Here is an 18,210-nt window from a genome sequence, read left to right as displayed (position 1 = left end):
TGCTGAGTACAAGCAGGCTTTTTCTTTCTCTCGCAGTCGTCCGTCCATGCTAGGGCCGACTTTTATCGTCTTTATCGACACGCTCAGGCTCTCGCAGTTCCGAGCTGACGCATCAAAGTTCTCAGTATGAGCAGCTGAGTGGTCGGGTTAAAGATAAACTTATGCCACGGCCCATTTCCTGGAATCGAAGGTTGTTTTTTTTGTTTTTTTAAAAAGAGAAGAGGGTGGGGGCAGCCTGTCGCCAGCGAGCGCCCGATGCACATGGCGGGGCCAGGAAGCCGATCCTCACGGCTCGTATTACCAAAAGTTCAAACTGCAGCAGACCGGTTTGCATGGGAAACTGCGGGATCACATGTCAGAACACAGCCATTCTTTTTTCTGTTGACTTGGGGCGGATTACATTCTACAAAGAAAACCACTCGGGGTGTTTTGGAAATCACTTTCTATGCATTTGATAGTACCTGATAGAGTTTAGGAAATCCTTCCATTTGGTGCCCGCAATGCAGCTTGAAAAGTAGCAAATAACTTCAACCAATGGAAAGACAATGATGACTCACTCATTGCACCTATACAGAAAAATAATCATGTATTTTAGTTTGATTTTGAAACAAATTCAAAATACCATAAGCGCCATAACTAGTTTTTCGAGCTACCAGCACTCACTTGGTCGTTTTGTTTTTGTGTTGCCTACCAGCCTCAGGGAGAAGAGACTAAGTTATGCTGTATACAGACTTTGGAAGTTAATACTCAGCTCGAAAGTAAAAGAACGAGTTTGAACCTGATGACAATCGGGCTACACCGCCCACGGAACGACAATGTGAACTATGCGCTCGATTGTTTCCAAAGCGACCGCGCCTGCAAACGCTCCCAGCACTGCAATGCGGCTTGAGCAACACTTCCTGTTTGGCGCTCTCGACTGTAAAGCATTTTTTTTTTCTCAGTAACTGCTAGCCACCAGAAGTTAAAAGAATTTTTATTTTTGATACCTTCATTACAAATAATACAATGCGGTGTCTTAGAATCAATGGTAAACAATGGACCGCTGCCAAAATGCTAGCTTACGCTAGCTAGCGTAGCAATCTTTTAGGAGCTCAACACTTAAGAATTAAAGAAACTAAATGAGGAATTGACAAATAATTCACTTGTAATTTATCTTGGTAACCTCTTTCATACAATTCCAAGAAAAATGGCAAATTTAGCTGCATAGCCGCGACTTCTCAAACTTTGCCTTCCACACCAAAATGTCTCTGGTATTCATTTCAATGAATTGTGTATAGAACGGTACATGAGGAATCATTGGCAAAGGCAAATTTTTATTTGGTTGCGGAGTCTCGCTAACATCCTCAACGTAGAACAGCTTAAGGCCGGTTACAACAAGGAAGAAGTTGCCGTCAGGGTAATCATTGTCATTTGTGCATTTCAGAGATACGTCATGGAAGCTGTGGAATGTCGTCACTCCAAAGTCTCCTTGTTCAGACGGTCTCGTCTGAGATGGAGACGTTTTTTCTACAGAAGTACTTTAATACCACGCACGGTATTGATATGAGTCACTTCCGGTTTCCACTGACTACCACAGCCTACGTTAAAGGGGAGATAAGGAAGCATCAATGATTGGTCACAAGATTGAGATTGTCCAAGTCTTGCGAAAGTCTCGGGGGAATTTTTGACATCTCGCAAGATGTCAAAAGTCTAACACAATGTCACAATGTAGGAAATTTTACATTTTCTAAAGGTATGTTGTCGTCTTAAAATAGAACAAAATCGAAGTGTCACAGGATACGTCATAGTCTCGCAAAGTATGTCCAAGTCTGGCAAACTTGTTAATGTCAAATCTCGAAATGTCAAAGTATCACAAGATTATTGTTAACCATGCCCAAGTTAAGTTAAACAGCTGACAATAATTAAACAATACCAACATTTTTTTTCAAAAAGTCTCAGGATAAGTCTTTGGAAATTAAGTCAAAGGATCACAAGATTGTAGACTCTTCATAAATGATGACAGATAATCGCCTCGGGATGCACGGCAAACGTAAGACGTCTCGGGATTTGTTTATATCTTACAATCTATGTCAAACAAGTATTTATGTTGCCTTGGTGGCTGACGAAATGTTTTTACGTTAATGAGGACGCTGCTTTAATTAGGAATCCAAGGGTAACTCAAGGATTCATATTTAAACCAATCAAGGTCATTGCCAGAGCTTCAAACTGACATTAATTTTGCTCCCAGGTGTCGCAAACATTTCTGTTAAGTTGCCCCCCCCCCCCCCCCCCCCAATTAATTCCCTTCAGGCTGCTGCACGGCAGCCGACATCACTGATCATCACCATGGAGAACACAGACTTCCTTCTCCTAAGTGTGCTTGGGTTGCAACCCTGGACAACCGTGAGGATTTGAACAAACACGACGACGCTCCTGGGCAGATATATTGGCCGCATTGTCGTGTCTAATGGAGCCGTTATATAATTCTGACGGATATGGGGTGCGGGCGGGCGGGGGAGTGTTATTTCTAAGAAACTGTGCTGTGGTGATAAATGGGAAGTAGAGCGGAAGTGGTTTGTGGGCAAAAACAAAACAAAAAAAAACTTAACTTCTTCATTTACAAAAAGTCCTCAAACAGAAAGACAGAATCAACAAAAGCATTTTATGTTCCTTTTTGTTTTTATTAACTAAACCAACTTTTCCACCTCCACATTCTCCTGATGGCTTACAGGTGAACACGTGCCAGCGCCATTGCCCAAGACCCATCGTCTTCAAGATTTTGTTTTTGTTAACGCTCTTTGAACTCAGTCCTTAACAATGTTCTTGCGCGAGACTCAAAAGTTTCCAGGGCACCGTACTTCCCAAAGTTCTGCTGTGCTTCGGTTCTTGGCGCTGATCTGACGTGAGGGGAACCGCCGAGCGACACCGATGCAAATGTTCCGAGCTCCACTCACAATGCTGGATTGTTCCGGAATGAGACTTATGAGTTTCATCGTCGTTTTGCCGTGCACGGAAGATGTGGCGGGTGCTTTCTGCTACAAATTCTTACAACTATGGGTGCAGTTAAAACGTCTTCAACCCGCAAATTTAACTCAATCCAAAAAAAAAAACAAGCACAAAATCAAAAGTTTGCGTGAAATATATTTTACATCTATTAGAAAAAATAAATTTCTTTGTAAATTAAATATTTGCTAATTGCTGGACGAAGTCAACCCGTTGGGACGCGTCGGAGAAAACACTAAATCGTAGGTCGGACCGCTCAGCTGTCATAAACGGCGACTTAATTTCCATCTTTTCGTGTCCAAGGGGAACGTGGACGTTGCTTGTACATGTTCCAGCATCAATGTTGTTTCAAAAACAGTCTTTTAAGAGTCCAACAAATTCACCTGATCAACAGGGCCAATGTGGCACCGATGCCAGCCACTCCAGCAAATGCCATTAAAGTGTTCCTCATTGTTGACTCAGGATCGGCTTCCCGGAAGAATTCTACAAAGCCATCCTGAAGAGCAAAAGAAAAAAAAAAAAAAAGGAAAAAAAAAATTACACTCGCTGCTTGTGGAGTGCACAGGCTGCTTGACACGTCGACTTTGCCGTGTTACACAATCGCTTTACAGTCAGCCATGACTCACTAACTTACCCAAGAGTTGTTATTCACCAGCCAGTTGCGCTGGTGCGACAGCAGATACGAAGAGATCTCCTCGGCCACGGCCTCCACACAGTGGGCCTGGCCCTTTTCCTTCAGGTACTGGGACACGGCGGCCCCAAAGGCCACCAGGCTGGCCACACGACCCCAGTTGGTGGTTCCGTCCGAAAACAGGCTCTTGGCCACCTCACTGACAAAACCCACATCGTCCCCTCGGTCGTCCAGAGACAATTTGTTGACGATACCTTGAGGGGGGAAAAGTCTGGTTAACACAAATGTGCTTCAGGGAAATTCACTGAAATATTCAGGTCATGCTACCTTGAGTAAATAAAAGGGCAAATTTAAAAAAAAAAAAGCCCAGTTACCTTATTGTAGTGCTTTTTGCCTTCAAGTTAAAACTGCTCACTTGTAGAACTATGTCTCACCCATAAGCCTCAGAGGGACATTTAAATGTTTGTCGACAACACCTTTAGTAAATACAAAGTCTAGTTTACAAGATTGTATTTTTTTTCCCCCACTTACATTTATTTCTGGAAGTGTGCTCTTTTCATTCTTGCCTTTTTGAGTGACTTTGTACTTGATGCTTGGTTGGAACAAGCTACTAAAAGTGATGTGTAAACAATGTTCGTTGCCTTTGAATGCTATTCAAATGATTAGGAAGTCAAATTTGAGACTCAATCCCACGTTGGAAAACAATACGTTAGAGAAGAAGGCACGTAGACATTTCCTGGTTGTGTGGAAAAAATGGCGACCGAGTAACTGACTCACATCACGTACTAAACGTACGCCCAAAAAGCCAGAAAAACAAACAGCCACTCACCATTGTATTTGTACTTGTGCTTTTCCAAAACGCTCGCCACGACTCTTTTCATGGTAGAATGCGCCTTGCTTTCGTTCCAACGAGCCTTCGACAGGCCGGTAAAGTCTGTAAGGAAGCGGCTAATGAGGGTCTTGGTCTCGGAGTCCATCGCGTCTTCGCGGTAGTTGCCGTTGGGAGGCTCCTGGGAGTCCGGCGTATCCGGCGGTGAACCGTCGCTGCCTTCCACGTCGCTGCTGTGGTTGTGGAGGTTCATGGTGGCTAAGGTGCCCTTAGAGACTAATTCTAGGGCGCTCGGTCGCTGCTTAGCGGCCGCGCTGTTGCCGTTTACTGGGTCCAAGGTCGCCGCAGCAGCAGTGGCAACGGGGGGAGAGCCGCAGTGCACCGAGCCGTCCACGACTCCATTTTGTGGAAACATGTAACTCATAACGCGTCTCGTGGTCTGCATCATATTCATCTTGAGGGTTGCTTTTTCTTCTTGGTTTCTCGCGTTAAGTGCGGGGTAAAAGTAACCTAGTTGAACAAAAGCTAGTATTACTTCGAGTTACTCTGCCATATCTGCCTTGATGTCGAAAGGCAGAAGGTGGAGTGAGCCAATGGGCTTTATATAAACACGTGGCTGCGTCATTGTGACGTCAGTTTAAAAAAAAAAGAAGAAGAAGAAGAACTGAATGTACATACTTTGACTCTTTTGATGATTCATACTAAGACAAATTAACAACATTCATGGAATTTTTTCTCTGTTAGTTTATAGTGTACTGTAATTTACAGTAAAGTTGTGAGCTATTGAATGATTGATTTTGGGCATTAAATTTAGGCTGTTTGGGACAAAAAAAGTCATACGTACTTGAAATAAAACTCCTGTCGAACACATTCTGTACAATCAATCTTTTTCTTCTATTTTTTCAATTTGCATTACATTTGACACTAGACATTTATACACTTTCGGACCTTTTTAAAATGTACTGTCCCGTCCGTACTTGATACTATTTGTGCAATGATTCAATAAAAAAACAAAAAAAAAATCTTAATGTGTTACAGTAGAATCTTTACATATGTTTTTTGGACAACACTGGGCTTTGTCATGGCAACGTGACTAAACTAAAGACAGCACAGGACGGACTGTTCCCTTTTTGCAAATAAAAACATTCCATTCATTTTTCCCGTCTGCGGTTAGTGACTAACACTTTGGAAATTAGGTTTTGCTTCCCCCCAGTGGTTGATAGTGGCAACAACTATCACATGATCTCAGTTCATTTTTACCTTCTCGAGAAGTCTAGAAAGAAATGTGCAGGTTATAGGTCATGAATGGAGAAGCATCTATTGATTTTTTTAAAATCCCCACTGTACATGTACTTTATGTAAAATAAATTAATTAATTCGTTAAGTTTAAAAACAAAGTAATGCATGTTAGATTAGTTTTGTGTTCTTAACTTGTTCCATAAGTAATTTAGCACCGTAAATATATTTGAATTTATGTCAAGTGATGTGAACAAAAACCAAGTCGATTTATAAATGTAAAATTTTATTTCAAATACTGGCAAAAAAAAAAACCTCTCTCTGCGATTCCCCACCAAAAATCAACATTCCGAGCACTCTGTGAAGAAGTTCTTCTTCCAGTGTTACCCACAAGTTCTCCTGTCATGTAAACCCTTTCTTTTTTTTTTTAAGTAATATGTTTGTCCTTCACGCATGGAGGCCTCTGGTTTCCCTGCAGCGATGCCAGGCCAGGGTGAAATATATATATACTGTATATACTTGTGAGAGGAGAGGAGAGCACAAAAACTGAGATGAAGGTGATGCTCGTTGGCCGTCACGTTTACATTCGGCCCCGCGACTTAAAGGCGACCTCGTCGTTGCCGCTCATCGCCCGCAATTTCTCTTCAACGCAACAGCGAGATGTTAAGTTGGCGTTGAGGTCAATTCCACATGTTTCAGAGAGGCGACGGCGCCGCAGAGCAAATTGGCAAATTTGCCTGAATCGGCTGCATTTCGACACGATGCAGCCTCTTCTAATAGCTGAGGTGCCGTTGAATCACATACATACGTGCGCACATTCACACGAGTCTATTTACATATTCACACAAAGATAGAGAAACGAGCAGGCTGACTTTGTACGGGGAGCCGTTTTAACATGGATTTGATAGCCTTGATAGCCATCTTGCAATTTTCTCTGGGCACGAGTAGGATGTGTTACTATTGAGGCAAAACTGTGTACTAGTTGACAACTGTGTGCTACTAGTACTAATAGTGACATAATTGGACTCCTTTCTGTTGGTCAACTGGATTCCGACTGTTTACTCCCAATGACGTATATAGTCGTAACGTACGTTTTTCAAAACGAGGGCATTGAAAAGAGACTTGTCTGTAACATTCAAGACCAACAGAACTTTCTAGGTGGCGGTATTGCCGTGTTTTGATTTGATATGTATGGCCTGATAACCGATGAAGTGATGCTAGCTAGCTAGAAACAAACAAGAGTGTACTGGTAACATTGAGCCAAATATTTGCATAACTGCTCAAACGGCTTTCCAAATACAACGTGCCTTCCTTCGCCCTCATCGTCGAGCACATTTTAAGTCAAGCTTTGTCAGAGACGCAAAGCGCTCTGACATGCTTGAGGCGTCTCCGATGCGTCACGACACGTCTATGGATTCTGCTCAGAGTAGGCGTGTGAGCGAATCCCCGCGGGAACGCCACGGCCTACTTTTAGAAAAAGAAGCCAACCTTGTTTCTTATCAGGTTACGGACACGCTACAGATTATGGAAAGTAGTTGGAGCTTTTATTCGAAATCCTCAATATCCAGTATCCTCTTTTGCCGTTTTAACAAACATCACAGCGGTGAAGGGACATTGTGATTTTCAAAGACATGTCGATAATATTATCTATAATATTGCAATTATTGTAGGTAATGCCTAGGACACAAGTGAATTCAATTCAAAGAAGCAATATGGGATCCCGCTTATATGGGCTGTGGTGCGATTCGAGGACAGTACATTTTAAAACGTAACAATTTGATTCATTTAAAATTGTAAATTATTTTCCGATTCAAATCGATACTGGTAGTTAAAAAAAAGTCTGCCATTGTGCTGACTTGTCTAACTAGTGTGGCTCAAGCGTGTACTAAGATGGACATCGAGGAGATCAAATAAATTCTCAATTGGCTTCCCGTACGAAATCTGAAATATTAACAGAGTTGTTTACTGGAGCCCAATGATATTTCATGTGTTATTTCAAGATGTGTGGATGTTGCTGTAACCAAAGTGATGAAGCACACAAGCACGATTGGCCACCAGTGTCTCCAAGAGAGAAAGTCTGTCAGGATGGATTAAAAAAAAAAAAAGAACCCACACTCTTCCTGCCACTCTGCAGCGCAATTTCCTGCTCAAAGCGCACAACTTGAACTGCACAAAGGCATGCCTGTGTGAGCACGACTGCGAAGAGCATGCGGCCAGTGCAACGGTGCTTGCTCGCAAAAAGCAGAAGTCAGATAAAGTTCAGCGACCGGAAGGCGCTGTGGATTGTCCGGACAGCAAAAGACAAAAAAAAAAAAAGTGAAGATGGTCCCCCGCCCCTCCTGTTAGGATTTCTCGTCGGATACAATCATGCAGCGTGTTTTTCCGAGGGAACAACAAGTAAAGCAACGTGAACTCCCATCGCATCGCAAATTTGGTATACGAGCAAGTAAGGACGTGCGCACGTTCGAACCCCGCACCGCATCCTGGAGCGTGAAGGTGGGCTCCTCAGTCGCCGACGCACATCAATCACCAAAATACAAAAGTGCACAATGTCCCCGGCCAAGCCACACACCTGCCGATGGCAACCATCTTGGAACACGGACGGCCAAGACAAAGAGGTGGAGCGCTGTGCACAGTAGGGGGCGCTGTGCTCAGGAGAGGACAGAAGAGGACGACGCCTCCTTCCACCCCACAAACTAGCATGTCACACAACAAGTCTGCCTGGATGTTGCCTGCGGATGACAAGGGAAGTAGGGGGGGGTGGACGACATGGGTGGGGGTACAGGTGAGGCTGGGAGGGGGGTGGGTGGGGGGGTTCTCCAGGTGCGATGGCGAAGGCTAGCCGGCGAGCTTGCTGGTCACCAAGGACGACTTCCTCTGCGGCAGGTCTTGCGGCGTGGGGATGTGGTCGCCGGTCACCAGGTTCTTGTCGGGCCCTGCCACGGGAAGCTGCTTGTTCTTCATCTTGGCTTTGGCCATGTTGTAGTCGCCCGAGTCAAAGTACTTTTGCTGTGCGGCGAGAGAGAAGTCGGCCATATTAGCACTTTCCAATAAAATGAGCATGGAAAGACACATCTGTGTTACGCAAGCGATGCGTCATACCCCTTTCTGCAGCCGCTTCATGAGGAAGTCGGAGCCGCCGGGCCGCTGACCCAGACCGGGATACTTGGCCTTCAGCTTGGCCTCCTCGGCCTTCACCGGGTTGGCGTTCTTCTCCTGGGAGTCCTGTGGGAACAAGTTGGCATCCTTATCAACGCACGTTTCTGTCAACACGGAGGAAACGGGGAGACTTCTCGCAAACAGCAGATCCAGACGGGACCGGAACCAGGCCTTATCAATTCTCATTGGGTGACGCAATGAAATGATAAGGCGGTGATGTCATCATCACATATGTTGTCACATATGATAACGACAAAGTTTCTGTTGTGTGTGACGGCCCCGTGTACTGTTTATAGTACGTCTTAAGCCGCATTGACCTACTTGACACTGTTTTCCAGTTTATAATGCAACCATGGTTTTAGTGAACAAAACGAATGGTTTAAGCAGCCGTCGCACAAGACAAACAAGTCTGATAAGCGACGGGTTTTAAGCGCCGCTAGTCACCTGGGGCCAGCGGGACACACCTAGATCTGGAAGAGATTTTGCTCTATTATTTTAGCATATACAATGTGGTGTTTAGCTGTTTGAAACCAAGTAGGTCACACTGCAAAGAGAAAGAAAGCAAAAGAAAAAGACTGTCCGGATACTTCTGGACCTAACTGATTTTCTGCACACTAGTAGGACAACCACATGCTACTAGTGAGGGAAAACTGTGCACGAATTGTGACCTGTGTCCTACTAGTCACTAGTAGGACAAAGGTCAAATACACACTAGTAACTAGTGACATGCTCTAGCAGCCTGCAGATGACAACACTAAAAGCACAGTCTACAGATATAGACAAACATGTCACACATGTAGAAGGTTATTCTACAAAAAGTAGTCCTACTAGTGCATGAACGTTAAACTGGATCTCAGCGATGTTGCATTGATGCTCAAACTGCTTTTGCATTGGATTCATTGTCAATAATAAGACGTCACCAGCATGACATTCACTTTTTATCTCTCCCATTTCCATTGTTTTGTCGACGTAGGTCAGCAGTTGACGCTTGAGGCTCGTGAAGCAACACTGAGCTTTTCATTTAGAAAAACAACTTTTAAGACAACCTGTGAGTACTCATCCAAGAGGACCCAAAGAGGCCTGACTAGCTTCAGCTCCCCAGTCAATTACACGAGACCAGCCAATGCTGTTGCCGCAGCAAAAGCACGAAGCTCTTTGGAGCAGGACAAACAGCATTTCATGTAGTTACATGAGCACAGTTTGAACAACACGGAGCACTTATTATGACACCGATGTCACACAAGTTTATGCTAGTTTGACGTCAGCCTTCTTCTGGCTAGCCTAGCACGCGATAAGTTAGCCCACAACAGATAGATAGCAACCACAAACCCACCTGTTTTTCGTCCTCGTAGTCCAGCTGAGTGTCCGAGTCCAGGTTCTCTGACGACATTCTGTGAGTGTGGCGGGACGAGCGGGTGGTCCGGTGGCCAGAAAAGCCAAAAAGCTTTTAAAAAAATATATAAAAGCTACCTTCAGTTCGACGTACCTGTACACAATCTAATCCTCGCTTTCTGAGACAGAACTGCTCCCCAACAAAAATGGCGTGCTCAGAAATGACATCACTCTTAGGGGCGTGTCGTACCTGTGAGTGACACATACAGTAGCCAATGGTAAAGCGTCACTTGCCCGGACAACAATGGCGACCATCTTTTTGTCCAATCGGTTAGCGACATTGACATCTGTAAGCGACGCCTCCGCAACGCTGCTTCAACAGCTAAACACTTTAACAAAATGTGATTTGAATGTCAAAAATCTATCATGGATATTCACTTTGAATTACAAATTGTTCTTATCTATTTCATGAACGCATCAAATAAAATGTAATGACGGGAGAGGGTGATTTTTAAGTGTCATTATCTTGCAGTATCTGAAGAAAGCAACGCCCCTCTTGCTTGATTGGCTACTTGTTAATTTTTGCTACCTGTCAATCAAACGTTACATTTGCCGTTGTGTTTTGCGGTTTCCTCACAGAGTCAAAACCATTTTCAAATAGAACTTTTTCTCCAGGTAAAGTTCATCCTTCGTCGTATTAATCGTTTTAATATTCGTAATATTTTGGGGGTCCAATTTTATTAGCTAAATACACAAGTGCTGAATGAGTTTTAGAACGGTTTACTGTTGTAACTAGTTAGCTCATGTGTTAGCTCAATTTGCTAAACCAACGTAATGAGCTAATCTGTTTGTTCATTAAATCTTGTTTCTTTCCCCCAGATCTCTGTTTACGTTCTGTTTTGCTGAAAATATGACATGTGTACAACAAATAAGGACATCTAAGGTAAATGTAATCAATAATGACTTCATGTTTAACAGTTATGTGTTTAAATGATGTAACTTAACCAAATCTATAATCAATCATAAATGTGATGCTTTTTTGTTTATTAAGAAGAAGCCATTAAATAATAACATCTATATGCCATTGAATAATAAAAGCTATATGGGTATTGTATACACACTGTTGGTTCTGTGTGAATAAACAAGTGTGTGTTTGTTCCGCAGAACACTCACTTGATGCCCAATCAGGTTGTGTCCGAGCAGCAGTCTATCACTGTCATCAAAAATCTTTTGGCCATAGGCGTGTCGGGCATCATGTACCTCCGAGGACTTTTCCCTGAGGGAGCCTACGGGATCAAATATTTTGAAGGTCGGTCAATAGAAGGTGCAATAAAACGATGAATGTTTCATTAAGTGTTTAGTTTCAGTCTATATCAACAAGTTTCTTCCCACAGATCAGAGAGTGATGATCCTCAGAGAGGAACGGAGTTGTCCCGGCGCCTGTCAGCTTGTCAAATGGTAAATGTCCGCATTTTTCCACTTACAAACAAGAGGCATGTCGGAATGTCTCTGCTCACGACTCTTTCTGCTCCCCTCCAAAGGATTATGGGATGCTTTGATGCCATTCAGATGAAATATGTAAGACACATTCAACAATATTCATCCTTTGGCTTTTGTCACATAATTATGGAAATTAAATTGGTTCACATTTTAACATTTTGCATCATACCAAATCTCATTTGTTTTCCCCTCCAGCTGCAGACCGTCATTATCACAGTAAGTTTGTTTTTTGTGACGGTGAAATTATTAAGTCATGTCAATGGCGATTTTACGTCAACTTCCGGCACGTTTGCAGGTTTCGTCAGAGCCCGACAACCCTCAGGTAAGGTGATGGCACAACAAACGACGTTGACCACTTGACAGGATTGTAACGCATCTGACATGTCTCCTTTTTCAGAACGTGACCGAGTTTTATCAATTCAGGATTCAGTACAACACAGAAGGGGCTCAGTTGGACTTTGCCAGGTGTTTTTTTTGGAAGAGCAACATGACCCAAAATCAACCTCACCTGTCTGTCTGCTCATTCTAGCTCTTTTCCCATCAGCAATGAAAACAAGGATCTTGCCGTGTCTTTTGGCAACACAAAGAAGGCCAGCATGCTGCTGGTGAGGAAGCTCTACCTGCTTCTGCAGAACCTCGGCCCTCTGCCCAACAAAGCTTTCCTGAATATGACGCTGACCTACTATGATGATGGTAAATGGCTCCGGTTCTTTTAGATTATCTTCGCAATTAGCATGGATCTCTCCTTTAAATTCTGATCGGAACGCCGCGCGCTCAGTTACGCCGCAGGACTACCAGCCACCGGGCTTCAAGGATGCCGATGACAACATGCTGGTGTTTGAGCGGGAGCCGGTGAGTCTGACGATGGGCGAGGTGGCCACGCCCTTCCACTCGCTCAAGTTGGACATGGTCACCGAGAGACACAGGCTGGAGCCGGTGAGTGCTGGGAACCAGAGCGGTTCACACACCGCCCGGGACCGACAGTAACATCTGGTGCTTCCTGCCCACAGGTGGAGGAGAGCACAAGAAAGAGAAACAGATGGTGCCTTCGGCTAAAACGTGACGGGAGCCTGTCACAGGTGACTTTTTACTCAGGCACTCTTAGTGGGCGGCCATTTTGCCTCTTGCTGTCAACGAAAAATGACATCGTATGTTTGCTAATCTCACCACCTGTAGGAGTCTCTCAGTGAACATGTGGACAACACGCCCCGAAACGACAAAATAGACCATGAAGGTAAAATCTTGTTAGTGTTTCTTATTAATTAGGGCCAAAGCAACAGGCGGTCATAAAGCCCTCCGACTGTTTTTATTGTTATTATTATTATGACATTATTGTTCTATCCTGTTGTCATGCCCGAAGAATACACTCATTTTTGCAAGTGTCAAAAATGGATGAAATTTAGCCCCCAAAACAACCAGCTCCCTTGGAAGTTGCAAAAAAAAAAAAAAAGAAGACTTCACACTGGTTTATGTTTTTTCCCCTTTTCATCAGCACAAGAGATTGAGCTGACCTGCCATGAGAACACTTGTGAGGTTGAAAGGGTGAGCGTGACATCGTCATTGTCATCACGACCGCATACACTGTTGTTCATGAAAGGATGCTTGACAAGAAATACGAGATCAGTTCATCAAAGGGGGGTGGGACATTTCAAACCTTAAACTCAGCAGTGACACAACATGAGATTTAAAAAATACGTCATAAAGTGGGAATGAAAAGCAGCTACAAAAATGCACAATTGTAGGATTCAAAAGTGGCGGTAAGAAGAAGTGTTCTTCTCAGATGGAGACTGTTGTGCTGAAGAGAACATCTGACATGGAGACGTCCACAATGACCACCAGGAGCGGACGCGTCATTCAACACACCATGGTTAGTGTATCCTTGCATTCGCTCATTTGCGCTAGTAATCGCAATAAAAAAGAAAAAGAGAAACTTTTTTGCCAAAGAGGAAAAAAGAGCATATCGTTTTAGGAGTAAGAATTTTAAATGAAGGCTCCTCAGAAATTGTGTGTAAGAATTAAAGCAGAAGACCTCAAAGGTAAGTCAAAATATTTTCTGTCTCAAGAATTAAAGGCACAAACAAATGTGCGGAAGACAAGAAGGTTTCTGTACAAAAATAGAATGCAAAAGCCACGACAGGGTGGTTTCTTCCGATGACATAAGACTGTCGATCAAGATTTCGACGTGCAAGACCTTTCGTAAAGTCATTTATAGTGATCCTAACCCGGTGCCGCATGTTTCTGTCAGCAACAGAGAAAGGCAACGATGAGCACAAGGAAGCAAGCACCTGTCAAGAAAAATATGGTAAGCAGGACACATTCTTAACAACACGCGTGCGTGCGTGCGTGGCACGCTCTTAAAAAACCTCACTTGTGTTATCGCTGCCTGTCAGCTCACATGTTCAAATCTTCTCCCATCAGGTTCGCCAGTACAACATCCCCAACAGTCAGGAGGTACCTCTGAAGAAACGCAAGTTCAGCGAGTCCAAAAAGAACGTGTAAGCTCGTCTCTTTTTTTCCCACATTTACTCACCTGTGAGGTATTTTAAAATACCGCACGTGAACTTTGTCGCGTTAGCAGTTGGAAGAGTTTTCTTTTCTTTTGGTTGTTGTATTTGTGAGGTTCTCACTGTCTGTTATTGTACCATTTGAAATGTTGTCGACGCAAGTTTGACTTCTGCAAGTCAGCATTGCCATAAATGACAAGTTCAAATTGTTTTTACTGACTGCTGTTACTGTCGTTGGTAGATGATGTCAACGTTGTCAACACCATTTTTGCTCACACAGCAAGAATTGTGCGAGATGTTTCAGCCCCCCAAAAAATCAGTTAAACTAAAAAGTGTATCGCTACAATTCAGTCCATCATTCTTCGCAAGCTAAGCTATTTCTTTACTCGCGTCCGATCACAACCCATCTCTTCATTTTGCACTCCCACCAGTCAGCGAGCACTAAAGTCACCAAACAAGCAGCATTTGCATGCCGAGTACTGAAAATGAAGCCGTTAAGTGAAAGTGGATTATACGCGAGGACAAGTGACCTTTGAGCTCCTCCGCGGCCGAGCTGTGCGTTTTTAATCTCCTATTGTTTTTCCCGGAGAGAGGAACATTTGCCGATAGACTGGCCAAACCCGCTGTCGATCAATACCGCAGGAAGCCTTTGTGATGCATATCCAAGCAGCAGCCCCTTCGCTGTCTGGGGGTGGGGGACTCCATCAAATGGCCGCTTACGGCATTGTGTGGAGCGCTGCGTTTATTTTATTGTCTCTCGGCGGCGCGTGCGCAACGTTATTAAGACGACAGGCAGAAAGCAGAGGGCGTGATAGAGCCAAGAAATAGTTGCACATCTTTGTGAGAGGCTGAAATGCGATACAACCCCTCCTGGAATAAGACTTTATGAGAACCGCCACGGGGAAAGTCCAGTTTTACAACAGCGACGTGCACGGGAACAACACACGAATATAAAACATACATAAAAATCCATAAACGTAAAAGCCAAACGGGAGATCACGCGGCACTCCCACACGATGTAAATACGAGCAACTTTTAACGCCGTCTTGTACTTTTCCTATGCGGTCCAACAATAGCCCGTCCTCACCCACAATCCTTCACTCACACATTTCATTTCGACACACAACCGCTGCCCACAAATGAATTCTGAAATGGAATTCAGGGACACACGTTCAACGGGCAGCGCAGGCCGATCAATCAGCTGCGCAAACACGGCAGTTGACCAATCAGAGCGCGGCGCCGCGCGTCTCGGTCAATAGCGGCGGTCCGGGCGGCCGGCGTGCGGTCAAGGCCTGATGGACAGCCAGCTCGACTCAGTCCAGGCTCAGCGGAGATTAAAGGCAGCTTCTGTGATTGTGCCTGGAGGGCCCGTGGGCCCCCGAGGAGGGGGGGGGGGGCTCGGGGGGTGGCGGCAGCAATGCAGTGGACATCCAGCTCAAGAACTATGACCCCTCTGACATTACCAGAAGGGCAGCAAATGTTTGCGAGCTGATTAGCGCACCCCCGCTCGAGTGGGCGCACCGGAAAATCTGCTAAAGCACTCCTGGAAAAATGTTCTAATACACAATAGGTGGTCTAAATATGCTTCAGTAGAGCTACATAAATGATATTTGATTTAAATATAAAGTACATGAAGGTAAAAAATATCAGCATTCCTGTCAATTGGAATTGGCTACTTTGCAAATCTATTTTTTTGAATGGTGGACTGCCTTGATTGTGTCCCTCCACCAGGGGGCGATAGTGGGCAATGCAAGAGGCTTTGAGACAGAGGCCCTCGGAGACAACTCCTGCCTGTTTCTTGTTCTTCACACAAGCGTCACGCTCAGCTCATACAGTTGGCTTCTCGGATGCAAACATTCCCCCCAAAAAATCTGTCCGTTTGTCCTCATCAGCGCTATTGATCGCAAACGGGAACCCTCAAAGGCGGCCATGCAGAGAGCAGGTGGTGGTGGGCAGGCAAACTCGGGACTTAGCGTGCCGAGGTGCGAGTACGAACGCTGGTCGGCAGGTCCGAGCAGATGCTCAAAAGCCACGGGATGAGCCTCCATTGTGATCCGAGTGGACAGCTGAATTGTTTGCTCCGCAAAAGGGCTTTTCTTCGGGGACAGGCCGCTAACAATAGGGGCCCCCGCTAGCTCACAACCGAAGGGGGGTTGGGGGGGGGGGCACGCGTGTGCAGGGTGAGCCTTGCCTCATACACTTTTTTTTTTTCCTTTCTCTATGTTCACTGCTCCCTCTTTCCACTAAAGCCCCCCTGAAACTACCGCAGGGCAGGGGTTTAAATGTCACGCTTGGGCCATTAGAGCGGCCTGCCCCCGGCTCGTGTCTCCCTTGGGGGGGGGGGAGCAAAGGGGCGGGACAAACTTGCCCTTGCCCCATTGTCCGTGACGATCGGCATGAGGCGCTAACTGACTCGGAGTGGAGTGTATCCTCTCGCCACGTGTCGGAGGGTGTGGGCTTCAAGTCTCAAATATGAACCTTGAAGGTTCAAACTGAGTTTAAAAACATAGTTGACCTCTTTTGTGGCATTTATCGTGAAGAATGACATTTATCTTTGAGTTTCAAATTTGAAGTCCTAAAAGCGTCCCGCCACGTGCCGAGGCTCACAAAAGGCCGCCTTGTGCGTTTGCGCCTCGGTCACGGCGCGTTTGTCACAGCGGCCCCCGAGGCGCCGCATTGAGCCGGACACCACGCGGGCCCGACCATACGCACGGAAAGCCTTCTGCTCCCCAGAGAGACCAAAATCAATGGACCTCTGCTGTGTCCTCACGTGAAGCTGTGACAAACAAGTCCGGCCGGACCGCGTTTGTCTGCTACGTGAACTTATTCCAGATAAATTTGGGAAGAGATTCACTACAAAATCCCATTTCATAACAGTTTTTGTTTTATTTATCTTTTTTTTGTCAATCAAAATAACCTTTACGGAGTTGTTCTAAATAGGGTCACGCTTGACCTTGACGCAAGACCGGGAATCATCCGTCGTGTCGGCGCTGACCTTGAAAGGTAGCGGCGCCGGGGCCTTCGCCGAGCCGACCGACTCATTTAACTCCTCGCCGCGTTATCGACATGCTGTAATCAGGAACATTACGGATGATGAAGAACTCGAGTTCTTGCTTTGACGAGAGCAGAAATTTGAGATACGAGCAGTGTGTAAGCTGAATTCACTTTATATTTTGACGCATAGTGAATAATTCATCAAAATAAGCGCGATGGAGGTTTCTATTGGCTCTCAAGGGTAAAATGACACATTGCATATTTAAGCTAACTCGCTAGCTTAATATTTGAGTTGAGAATGGTGTCATCGTATTTTTTCGGCTTTGCTGCGTTAAGATCAGGGCGGAAGGGTAAGTGAATTCAAAGTACCTCACAGGCCATAATCATTCAAGTTTGTATCCATCTTTTGAAATGAAATTATCGATGAATTATTGACGCTCCGACATGCTTTTGCAAGCCAATCGCAACAACCGCTCATTAGGAGCCGAACGAGCACGGCCAGGTCCCGAAAGCATTAAATCATTTTTGCGCTTTATGTCCTTTTTTTTTTTTAGCACACATTGCTCTGCGAGGAACACTTAACCTGTTCGGACTTCTTCTACGACCTATTATTGATCCCCCTAAATGGCCGACGTGAACATGTCTGAAGAAAACCCACCAAAATTGGCCAAAGAAATTATTGCTGCCATTACTACTGCCACTACTGCAACTTTTTCTTTGGACAGTCTCCTTCATTTGGACGTATTTGTCTTCTTCTGGCGTAATCATTCCGAGCAACTCATCCCAGCAACTGCGTCGCGTTTTATTTGTATCTGATTTGCTATTTCATCCCGCCCGGAGCGACTCTCGTCCGCCTTTTATCCAACAGAATTAGACACATAATCAATGGCGATGATACCTCCTGTGGTTTGGTATCGATACGCTGCTAGGTGGACGGCAAAATGCTGTCTAATGATACTTTGTCCCCCATATTGTATTTGGATGATCGCATTACCCTACATGAGTTTTTACAGGCACAATCTGATGACAATTTGTCTTCTTTT

At 44.8% G+C, this 18,210-nt stretch overlaps 4 protein-coding genes and 1 long non-coding RNA gene across 5 annotated transcripts in view; 2 read left to right on the top strand and 3 right to left on the bottom strand.

The window, feature by feature from the left end:
* Positions 1 to 1,414: 1,414 nt before the first annotated feature.
* LOC119135465 lies at positions 1,415 to 17,420 on the top strand. Its single transcript, XR_005100563.1, has 3 exons — positions 1,415 to 1,977; positions 2,079 to 2,085; positions 17,408 to 17,420. It is a non-coding gene; the product is annotated as an uncharacterized LOC119135465 (long non-coding RNA).
* On the bottom strand, positions 2,657 to 5,031 carry mcl1b (MCL1 apoptosis regulator, BCL2 family member b). Its single transcript, XM_037273031.1, has 3 exons — positions 4,443 to 5,031; positions 3,617 to 3,867; positions 2,657 to 3,478 (listed from the first exon to the last, which is right to left on the bottom strand). Exons 1-3 carry the CDS (start codon positions 4,894 to 4,896, stop codon positions 3,362 to 3,364), a joined length of 822 nt encoding a protein of 273 aa, XP_037128926.1. The 5' UTR covers positions 4,897 to 5,031; the 3' UTR covers positions 2,657 to 3,361.
* On the bottom strand, positions 6,782 to 10,391 carry ensab (endosulfine alpha b). The gene is made up of 3 exons (XM_037273035.1): positions 10,171 to 10,391; positions 8,781 to 8,903; positions 6,782 to 8,687 (listed from the first exon to the last, which is right to left on the bottom strand). The coding sequence occupies exons 1-3, from the start codon at positions 10,225 to 10,227 to the stop codon at positions 8,517 to 8,519; spliced, it is 351 nt and encodes a 116-aa protein (XP_037128930.1). The 5' UTR covers positions 10,228 to 10,391; the 3' UTR covers positions 6,782 to 8,516.
* On the top strand, positions 10,778 to 14,297 carry hormad1 (HORMA domain containing 1). Its single transcript, XM_037273026.1, has 16 exons — positions 10,778 to 10,844; positions 11,049 to 11,112; positions 11,334 to 11,478; positions 11,564 to 11,627; positions 11,711 to 11,747; positions 11,865 to 11,885; positions 11,965 to 11,991; positions 12,067 to 12,134; positions 12,214 to 12,362; positions 12,448 to 12,605; positions 12,680 to 12,748; positions 12,846 to 12,903; positions 13,162 to 13,211; positions 13,450 to 13,536; positions 13,915 to 13,971; positions 14,088 to 14,297. The coding sequence occupies exons 2-16, from the start codon at positions 11,080 to 11,082 to the stop codon at positions 14,166 to 14,168; spliced, it is 1,104 nt and encodes a 367-aa protein (XP_037128921.1). The 5' UTR covers positions 10,778 to 10,844; positions 11,049 to 11,079; the 3' UTR covers positions 14,169 to 14,297.
* ctss2.1 (cathepsin S, ortholog2, tandem duplicate 1) overlaps positions 14,185 to 18,210 on the bottom strand; it is a 28,401-nt gene continuing 24,375 nt past the window's right edge. The window contains exon 9 of the mRNA XM_037273029.1: positions 14,185 to 14,329. The gene's annotated coding sequence lies outside the window, so the exon portion shown is untranslated. The remainder of the gene's footprint in view (positions 14,330 to 18,210) is intronic.

The sequence above is a fragment of the Syngnathus acus genome, chromosome 16 (genome assembly GCF_901709675.1).
Source record: "Syngnathus acus chromosome 16, fSynAcu1.2, whole genome shotgun sequence".
In the NCBI taxonomy this organism is placed as follows: domain Eukaryota; kingdom Metazoa; phylum Chordata; class Actinopteri; order Syngnathiformes; family Syngnathidae; genus Syngnathus; species Syngnathus acus.
This window is presented reverse-complemented; position numbering and strand designations above follow the sequence as displayed.